Source organism: Mytilus edulis, chromosome 4 (assembly GCF_963676685.1).
Source record: "Mytilus edulis chromosome 4, xbMytEdul2.2, whole genome shotgun sequence".
NCBI lineage: Eukaryota > Metazoa > Mollusca > Bivalvia > Mytilida > Mytilidae > Mytilus > Mytilus edulis.
In genome coordinates this window covers 37,071,978-37,082,736 of record NC_092347.1, presented here as the reverse complement: position 1 = coordinate 37,082,736, position 10,759 = coordinate 37,071,978, and the positions used below count along the sequence as shown (strand labels likewise).

The 10,759-nt window shown below is 33.6% G+C and overlaps 1 protein-coding gene across 1 annotated transcript; it reads left to right on the top strand.

Moving 5' to 3' along the window:
- The first annotated feature begins 4,925 nt into the window (after window positions 1–4,925).
- On the top strand, window positions 4,926–9,853 carry LOC139519600 (cerebellin-2-like). The gene is made up of 4 exons (XM_071311779.1): window positions 4,926–5,057; window positions 6,844–6,939; window positions 8,789–8,845; window positions 9,422–9,853. The coding sequence occupies exons 2-4, from the start codon at window positions 6,864–6,866 to the stop codon at window positions 9,817–9,819; spliced, it is 531 nt and encodes a 176-aa protein (XP_071167880.1). The 5' UTR covers window positions 4,926–5,057; window positions 6,844–6,863; the 3' UTR covers window positions 9,820–9,853.
- Window positions 9,854–10,759: the final 906 nt, after the last annotated feature.

Here is a 10,759-nt window from a genome sequence, read left to right as displayed (position 1 = left end):
TTCAAAATAACATGTTATCTCAGTTTGGATTTGCATGATGGGTGATTAATTGAATGCAGAAGACGTTTACTCAGTCAAGGTAAGCAATATTGGTCCTGTTTGGTCTTATTCTTCATAATTTTTGTCACAAATATGTGTTCACAGTGTAGATACTATTCTGTACGCTTTCCGGAAGTCGCGATTTTCGAAGCGATAACTTTTTGGATCACATTTTAAATTTGTCGGATATACTATATTAAACGGTAAGATGTTCATCTGTACATTGCTTAATGATTAATTCAGCTGACATCGATACTCACAAATGGTTTATAATTAAATTTAGCACATTCATTATTCGTATCTTTGCCTTAATTAAGAGATTTTCAAGTGCATCACTAAGGAAAATCAGTTGGTGAACCTAAAAACAATCTTTTTGCACTCTTACTGTACAATTAACGTAAAATCCAGACTTAATTTACTAGATAAAGTGTATTTTAAGTGGTGGTAAAAGTTTCAGCCAGATCTTTGGAGCCAGAAATAAGAAAATTACACTTGTTTGAATTTCTCACTGTACGATCAGTCTCGCTTGTATATTTTGAAACTGTATGATCAGTCGTTATTTCACTGTATTCTAGTAGTGATTTCAAAGTTATTTACGATACATTAGAAGATGGCATTTTTCTAAATAACACAAATATATTTTAATAAATTCACATCCTGTAAACCTTTCAAACATGTTTTAGCTTGATAGGGTGTACTCGACTTACTACATTAAGTATAAGGATGTTTGAATGTGGCTGAAATAAGAAAAAGGTTTGTTTGTTTATAGAAGTTTCAGAAATGTCCTCCGTTTTACTTAAAATTGTACAAACACACATATTTAATAGTTACTATATAAAAATGCATGAATTTACAAACATTCGAGGCCGTACTGTAGCCTATAATTGATCACAGTTCCTTCACTTTGTTTTGGATGTAGATCTGTCTCTTTCACACTCAATTGTACACCACTTTGTGAGGCGATGGTTTATAGTGATAATGAAGTCCGTCTTTCCGTTCGTCCGTTGGACCGGTACAACATGTTTCGCCAGTTTTGCAAGCGCATCTCCACATACACCACTTAATATACATTGGTGTTTCCAGACATTTTTAAATGGAGAGGGGGTCCAATCCAGGAGAAAAGAGGATTCCAAATATATGTTCCCATACAAATGCATTGAAAGTTAAAAAAAAGAGTTTCAAACCGCCGGATCCCAATTTTCTTGAATCCGTCACTGGTATAACTATTAATTATTTTTTTCTCGGATTCCGTATCATAAATATAAAAAATATAAAAAAGAAGATGCGGTATGATTGCCAATGAGACAACCGTTCACAAGAGATCAAAATGACACAGATATTAACAAATGTAGGTCACCGTATGGCCTTCAACAATAAGCAAAGCCAATACCACAGAGTCGGCTATAAAAAGCCCCGAAATGACAATGTAAAACAATTCAAACGAGAAAATTAACGGCCTTATTTATATAAAAAAAGGAATGTATTTCTGATTTTATTAAGAATATTTTATGGGGTCTCTTTATATAAGATACGGACTTGAACATTGCATTATATGGGGGCACCCATCAGATATTTCCAACCGTGACCTCCAAAACCAATTGTTAAACTTTTCTAAAATTGCTCCATTTGTAATCTATTAATGTATGTATGGACCTTCTATTTCGAATATTTTGTAAAAATATTTTTGATGTTTCTCTATCGTAAATACGGACTTTGTCATAACCTTATATTGGGCGTACCTATTTTATATCCACAACTTCCTTCAGACACTTGTCATAACTTAATGAATCTTTTTTTTTTCAGATTCCTTATCATTTAATTCAATTGTGTACCTCTTATTTTGGTTTTTCGAAAAATCATCAGTTTTTTATTTCCATGATATGGACTTTTCCATTACCTTATTGGGTGGCACCCGCTTACTATACGTAACTTTCAAAAACTTACCATTTACTAGTATTAATAAAACTTTCTCATATTCGTTATTAAATGATGCCCCTGTGCACCTATAATTTAGTTTTTCTGGTGGTTTATTTTTTTCCAGAACATGGACTATAGAAGTGGCGGGGTATAATTTCGTTAATTCTTTCCTCAATACCTAAAGTTTTTTAACAAAGCTTTCTCTATCTATTTTTTGTCATTTTAAAAGAGACAGGCTTGATGTATGTAATCACCAATTGATCAACGGTAGACGGTGTAAATAGTCTTTAAAAATGTAAAAGTTAAACAGATAACTGCAACGACACACTAATACAGTCCACAAGCGAATCATGTATTGCTTTTTAGGCATTTGATTTTAAGTAAGACTGACGGAACAAAAATTAATTTGCCGTCTACAAAAATCATCAGAAATATATTTGTATTGTCTGATGAAAGAAATTACACGTTATAGTTCCATGGACACAATCATAATATCACATAGACACGTATATACCTTCAAATTGCCGTTGTTTTTCAGTCAAGGTCGTTAAAAACTTCCATTTGTTGTTGTTTTTTTCTTCAAAATCACGACTGGTCATACAGACAAAAAATCTGAAATCGCTACTAGAATACATAAAATTGAGAATGGAAATGGGGAATGTGTCAAAGAGACAACAACCCGACCAAATAAAAAACAACAGCAGAGGGTCACCAACAGGTTTAAGACCGATTACTGATGAATTAGGGATTGATTATTGATAGATTAGTGATTGTATTATTATTGAGAAATAATTATTCAAGAAAGATATAAAATCACCTCTTTCTGACATATTCGTGGTATATTTGAAGCACAAAAAAAGAAAATTGGCATAATTTTGTTTAATGTCAACATAAGAAGATATAAAAAACATATTTTGTACAGTGTTTTTTAACTATGTTATAACATTCAGCTTGTGGACGTGTTAACCATATCAGGTGGTTTCTTAAAATATCTTCCCATAAAATACTCAGAAGTATATAAAAAACAGTTAACATATAGTGAATGTGAAAATGAACACCAAATAATATCAATAAAATTGAGAATGGAAATGGGGAATGTGCCAAAGAGACAACAACCCGACCATAGAAAAAAACAACAGCAGAATGTCACCAACAGGTCTTCAATGTAGCGAGAAATTCCCGCACCCGGAGGCGTCCTTCAGCTGGCCCCTAAACAAATATATACTAGTTCAGTGATAATGAACGCCATACTAATTTCCAAATTGTACACAAGAAACTAAAATTAAAATAATACAAGACTAACAAAGGCCAGAGGCTCCTGACTTGGGACAGGCGCAAAAATGCGGCGGGGTTAAACATGTTTGTGAGATCTCAACCCTCCCCCTATACCTCTAACCAATGTAGTAAAGTAAACGCATAACAATACGCACATTAAAATTCAGTTCAAGAGAAATCCGAGTCTGATGTCAGAAGATGTAACCAAAGAAAATAAACAAAATGACAATAATACATAAATAACAACAGACTACTAGCAGTTAACTGACATGCCAGCTCCAGACTTCAATTAAACTGACTGAAAGATTATGATTTCATCATATTAACATCAGGCACAATCCTTCCCGTTAGGGGTTTAGTATCATACCATCAGTCAGTTTTAGACTGATCGTACAGTAATTTATTTTGGGTTCCTCAAGGAAAGCATATTTTTTTATTTGAAATACGAACATTCTACTTAAATACGGTAGGAATATTGAAACAGTATATATTTTACTGTAAACTGATGCAAATATTCGCAATAAAAGATTATCTGCTTTGTACTACGAGAGCAAAATTGTCAATCGATTTCACTTTTTTCTATGAAGTTGGTGTGATGCACGCGAATATTTTATATTCTACTGCATTTTTTTGTTACAGTTACTCATATTTATGATGTTATACATACATTTAAGATGTGCAAAGCACTTTATAGATATAGGAGTAAACAAATGATGAGAAAAAGCACCAAAACAAAACCGTTCTGTTAGCCAGTTTGAAATCCTCGCTTCGAAAATCGCGACTTCCGGATAGCGTACAGAATAGTATCTACACTGTGGTGTTTGTTTTCTATTAATCTGCATAATCTTTAATAGTTATCCCATAAGGACGCGGTGTGTCAGTGTAAGATCGCCCCGATGGCCGGAGGCCAGAGGGTGATCTAACACTGACACACCAAGTCCGAGTGGGATAACTATTTTACATCCCAGCTGTTTTAGATTAGACGAAAAACCATTTACAATTCATAAACTCTAGTTTAGAACGTCACACAACCATTACAATATACTTTATTTATTATTAAATGATGTATACCCTTTATGACCCCTAAACACGATGAGTAGATATCAAATAATGACAACTCGCCCCACTTGCCAATCGGCCCACACTATATCGCCACTTTATAAAAAAATCTCCCCACTCTTGTTTACCGACTCGCCCCACTTTTGAAAAAGTGTTAAATCAAATTAAACAATCAGTCTGAAAACTCACTTATTAACGAAAAAGGTTTAAACCCCACTGAATAAAGGTCTGACAGCTCGCCCTACTTATAAAAAGATCTTGCTTCCTTTTAGTATGTAAAATTACTATTAGTTCGTATCCAGTCGTCCTGGTGTAGTGGTATGTGTCGTGGCTTGATATGCTAAAGTCTTGAGTTCGAATCCCAGCATATACACTGGATTTTTTTCTACATGAATTTTGATAGATAGTCTTTTCCGTATAATTAATTAAAAGTTTTATAGTGGATTTGACATTCCCGCCAAAATGTTACAGAACAAAGGAAAGCATGCATAACAAAGAAACTCAAACTGGGGTGATCTGGTAGGGGTGATCCGGCACAGATCACCCCTGTTAGAACAAAGGAGCTGGGATGTAAGTTTAATACTGTAACGTTTGTGGGTCATCGTAAATTCCCCTTTTTCTATTTTTAGATACTATATATAACTATAGTTGTCCGGTCACTTTTTCGCGGGGATCGTTTATCTCGTGCTTGAACTCAATGTCCAGACTTGGATATTTAAACCTCGTCAGGGCAGTATTTCTTTAGATTGGGGAAAACTTTCGTACTGGTAAGTTGTACTTTAAATTTCAATTTATTTTGTATTTCGATGTTTGACTTAAATATTTATTTCTTTACATTTGATATATTTCTTTTCGGTCTCGTAGTCAAACAGTTCTAAAATGTTAAATTTACGTTTCCGTTCCAGAATAAATAGAGGGAATTGTACACTAGCTTGATATTTTATGATTTCGGGTTTATACAGAGATGGGTTTCATTTTGATAGCGATATTTAGACAGAGGGTTAATCCGAGGGATATTTTGGAGTAACGGTCGTCAATCTACGGGATTGTTCGTGCCTAATTACTCTGAAATAGAATTTTGTATTATCGCATGTTTTGGTTTTGGATCTTGAACTGGTCAATTTTATTGAAAAACGTTTTTCAAACATTGCTCTGGTTGGATTGAAAACTAAACGGGAAATGCGATGGTTTTTTTTTACTGGATCGATTTTTGTTCCCTAGTCATAGAATAATGAGATTCATGTTCTAGTCTAACAAAGTCGGTGGGAACCTGTGGGTATAATTATTTTGTCTCGGAAGGTTGACGTCACAACTTGATTGATTGGATTATAATTTAGTTAAAAACGAATAGTGTACAGCTCTCAATATTTTAAGTAAACGGACACTTCAAATTCTAGTATCATTTTATTTTATTCAATTAGATAGCACTAAGGCCAAACGCTTCTTTGAAATTGTTAACTTGTATGGGTATTTTTCACCACATTGTTTGTCCTAAAAGGGGAAGTTCGAAAGTGTATTGAAATTCTAAATTGATATTTTTGCCCTGGAGATACCGCGATATGATTTATGTATTTATGTTGTCTTTGTCGATTAAATATGAAACTGTTTTATGAATTTTGGTCATTTGTTATATGAGCAAATACATTGCTTGGCAAATCGTCATCACTGGCCATTTTTAGGTTTCTTATTCCTGTCATTATTGAATTTACTGTTTCGTTGTATTGTCAGTATGCTGTCAGAAGTCCTGGAGCGAAAGCACAGGCCGAACCCTCTCTACCAGTAACGTAAATGGCTGAGCTAGCAGGGTATAATGTCATGAGACAGATTATGAATGAAAAATACGTTTACACACGAAAACCCATTTACGTTGCAATACATTCATATTTGTTTATTGGAAATAATACGATTTTTCAGTAAATGGATATGGACAGGAAATACGAAAAATAATAAGATAATGTAACAGAAACGTTTTCCTTGTTGACGTACCCTATCCCGATCCTGAAAGAGTTGATGCAATTCCCTTATTTCTTGCTTCTTTTTATAATCACAATGATTCATACGCACCTTCTTAATAAATTCGTGAATTTTTAATACAGGTAAACAACTTGTTGGTGTGTGTGTGTGTAGTTTTATTTTTTGTTCATTGATTTTAATTCTTAAAATTGACCGAGAACAACTCATGTTACTAACAACAAGGATATGTGTAGCATTACTTTTACCATTTCCTGTAACTGAATTCTTTAAATTGCACCAGAACTACACATGTTACACAATTTAGTCGTATCAAATGATCTTATCACGCAACCAATAATGGATATGTAGCATTATCACTGGACTAGTATATATTTGTTTAGGGGCCAGCTGAAGGACGCCTCCGGGTGCGGGAATTTCTCGCTACATTGAAGACCTGTTGGTGACCCTCTGCTGTTGTTTTTTATTTGGGCGGGTTGTTGTCTCTTTGACACATTCCCCATTTCCATTCTCAATTTTATTGCATTTGAACATGTTCTTTCAATTTAGTATTGTCACCTTTTACGATTAAGCATCCTTTAGTTTCAGACCAGCCAAAGAAAATGAGTCTACAGTTAAGCTTACTTATGTTGGTTGTATTGTATGCATCATCTGCTGACAGCACTTGCCAAGGAATAAGTAAGTGTTTGCCTTCATTTATTGCAAATGTAACGATTTTTAATGTTATTATTACGAAAACAGTTCATTTGATGTAATAATTGTCGTTTTTTTATGACTTATTTGTTGACACGAATTATTGTTTTATCAGTGTGAATAAAAAGCGTAAACAAATAATTTACTCACTGCAAAGTACAAAGTACACATAGTCGATCGAAATAACTAGTACTCGTGATTACAAATGGTGATGCTGTCATATTTAACAATCACTATTTGGTGATTGAAAAAACGTATTGTCACGGCTAATTCAAAATCTGCTGCAAAATAAATTTTTGGTCCCCAATGGGTCAATAACATTAAAATAGTTCAAAATCGATAACACTTTTTTCAGTAAATATCATTATTTATTACTTATTAAGTCTCCCAAACAAAGTTTGGAGACTTATTGTTTTTGGTCAGTTCTTATTATTTTTATTATTCTTCTTCCTCTTCCTCTTCCTCTTCCTCTTCCGCCACTTTAAAAAATGAACTTGTCCGCAGCGTTTCTCCAAAACCGCTTGTCAGATTGACTTAGGATTTCGTAAAATGGTAGACTAATATGTCTAGGTGAGCCATCAATCTTTCGTTTGTGCATTGGGGTCTATTAAGGGCTATTTTGGGGGGTAGTAAGAAGGGAGGGGTTTACTATAGAACCCTATGGGATTTTATTTTCTAAAAATTTCAAATGAATATAACTTGAAAACTGTAAGTGGTAGATACATGCAGTCTTCAGAAATGATTATAGGACAATAAAACAAATCACATGAAATATAGGGGGAGTCCCTGGGAGTTCATCCCCACCCCCTTCAATTTGAGAATATGCTTATATCTTGTAACCGATCCAGATCCCCACCCCTAAACCATATATATTCCTGATTGGGACAATAAAACAAATCAAATGCAATTAAAGGGAGGTCCCCGGGGGTCATCCCCACCCCGTTCAATTTCATAATGTGCTATTATCTTGTAAATGGTCCAGATCCCCACCCCTAAACCATATATATTCTTGTAGGGGACAATAAAACAAATGAAATGAAATAAAAGGGAAGTCTGGAGGGGGTCACCCCACCCCCTCTTGTTTGAAAACTTGTGAACGGTCAACATCCCCACCCCTAAACCATATATATTCTTGTAGGGGACAATAAAACAAATGAAATGAAATTAAAGGGAAGTTCCTGGGGGTCGCCCCACCCTGTTCAATTTGAGAATGTGCTATTATCTTGTAAACGGTCCAGATCCCCACCCTAAAACCATATATATTCTTGTAGGGGACAATAAAACAAATCAAATGAAATGTAGGTAACTTCCCTGGGGGTCACCACCACCCCCTCCTGTTTGAATACTTGTAAATGGTGGAGATCCCTACTCGTAAGCCATATATATTCTTGGGACAAAAAATCAAATCAAATGAACATATGAATGGCGAGTTATGGGAGCTTTGTTTGGGAGACTTCGTAACAGCATCCTGTTACAATTACTTCTTGTTAATAATTTGGTCATGTTCTAAAAGGTATTATTTTACTCTTTGATTTCAATAATATCACAAAAACTAAACTGGTCAAAACTTACATTTTAACTAATGCAATGTAAATAGTGTCTTGAAATTTAAAAAAAATATTGTATGACCTAAAATAAAATTGATATTTTGCATAGGCGATGTTTAAACTCTTAAGTATACTAATCCTTAAAGAGTTGATGCAATTCTATCATTTTCTTACTCAAATTCTAATAGGTATTCTCTTTCTGTTTAGGTAATGTGAAAACTCTTGGGTATACTAAGTGCATGACGTTTTATCTAATAATGTCGTACTCATAAAGTCATACATTTCAGACAATGACGAATTCGAAGATTTGACGAATGTCATGAGGAAGATAACGTGTCAATCAGGTATATATTCCACAACTCTTTCCAATGTCAATTTTATACATGGAAAACATATTCATTTAACATATTGACACTAAATCGAAGGTTATACATGAACCATTATTTGTTCCGCCCTTGGTGTAATAATTATACTTCAAATGAATATTTTCTGAGGTTTATTTGTAAATTGTAAAAACAAGAGGGTAAACAGGCAATCAAAATTTATTTTAAGTTTCATAATTACATTTTTTTTTGTAAAAAAGAATTTACTTCACTTTTTAATCTAAAACATAAAAGAAAAGACAACCAAGTTAAAGACATATGTTGGGTGAATCATAAATTATCTTTAAATTCATTATGTGTTTAGAATTCATATCAAAATGTATAAGTCTTTGACTATGGATAAGTGTATCTCCACGCATACAATGGTACCACTTAATAAGAATCAATTATTATTTCAATGTGTGTACCATAACATTTCCAGCAGTGCCTAAAATTTGATGTAACTGTATAAACCATACACTTATTTTAGTAAAATTATTAGTGGTAACATCACAAAACTTAAATACTTAAAATTATTATAGAATGATTCTTTTATAGGAGGAATCTCCGAAAAACCGGCGTTCCTTGCAACCTTAACTCCAAGAGAAGTGGCATTAAAATCAGGCAGCGTAGTTAAATTTGATTCTATTCTAACAAACATCGGGAATGGATACAACGCAAATTCCGGAGTGTTTACGGCTCCACGTAAAGGGACGTACCAATTCGCAGTGAGTTTTGTTTCTGGTCATAGAAACAACGAATGGCTCGAACTGACCCTGGCAAAAAATAACAATCGACTTGTACGGAGCCATGCTACATTAGACCCATTTGCATCAGGATCTCTACAAGCCATACTCGCATTGGAGAAAGGGGATCGCATCTCTATCATCCAACCTCGTCCTTTAGGACATGTTCTAGGTGAAAATTATTCGATGTTTTCTGGTCATTTAATATAAGTAAAATGCGCCAAATAAAAGTTTGTAACATCTATTTAGTTTTCTTATTGCTTTTTATTAAGAGAAGCAAATTTGGTCAAAATAAGCATGGCAAGAAACTTGAATAAAGTATGATACAAAAAATATGATCTTTATATCATTTTTCACTGAAAATTTGTTAAGGATTCGTAAACACAAGTATGTTATCTCTCAAATTTGTGTGTGGCTATCTATCTTTGTCTAGGTGTATGAATTTTATCTTTGTATGTTTCTCTTAGCCAAATTTTGATTGAAAGCTCCGTCTGTCGAAAATTTGTTTTCCCTTGATATCATCAAACACGATTGGTTCATTGCTTGTAGTTCTATGGTAAATGTTTCCCGAAACATAATCTATGAGGATGGGAAAATATAGGTAAAGTCTAAATAGTCTTTCTCGCAATCCATGCTTGAACTAATAACTAATAACCTAGGAGAATACGTTTCAATTAAAAAAAAGAAAAGATAATAGATATAAAGGAGATACAGTTTGATTGAAAACGAGAAAACTATCCACCAAAGTTAAACAAAAGTGGACTGAAGAAATGATAGACCACCATTCGTCCTTCAAAAATGAGAAAACCCATTACCGTATAGTAGGCTATATCAAAAAGCCTCGAAATGAAAATGTGAAAAATTTCAAACTGAATACAGATGCCTCAATAATATTATACTCATGTTAAGCATACTGTTGAGTGCCCAACAACCCCTAAGGACTGTGGTCTAACAGCACAATATAAGTACAAAATGAAAAATTATCATTAGCAATTGGCTTATCTAAAAAGATCAGTACGAAGTACAAACACAAAACAAGATTTTACAGAGTAAAATTATTTCGAGTTCAAATCTTCCATTTCCAATATTTTGAATCTGTTAACGATAATTAAGTTGAAGATGTTATGTGAAATATGAATATTCAAAAAGA

Bases quoted from the DNA above. Each gene is read 5' to 3' on its own strand.
- LOC139519600 (XM_071311779.1), top strand. From the start codon at position 6,864: ATGAGTCTACAGTTAAGCTTACTTATGTTGGTTGTATTGTATGCATCA. The intron at 6,940-8,788 runs GTAAGTGTTTGC...CATACATTTCAG, and splicing joins CAGCACTTGCCAAGGAATAA to ACAATGACGAATTCGAAGAT. The intron at 8,846-9,421 runs GTATATATTCCA...ATTCTTTTATAG, and splicing joins GAAGATAACGTGTCAATCAG to GAGGAATCTCCGAAAAACCG.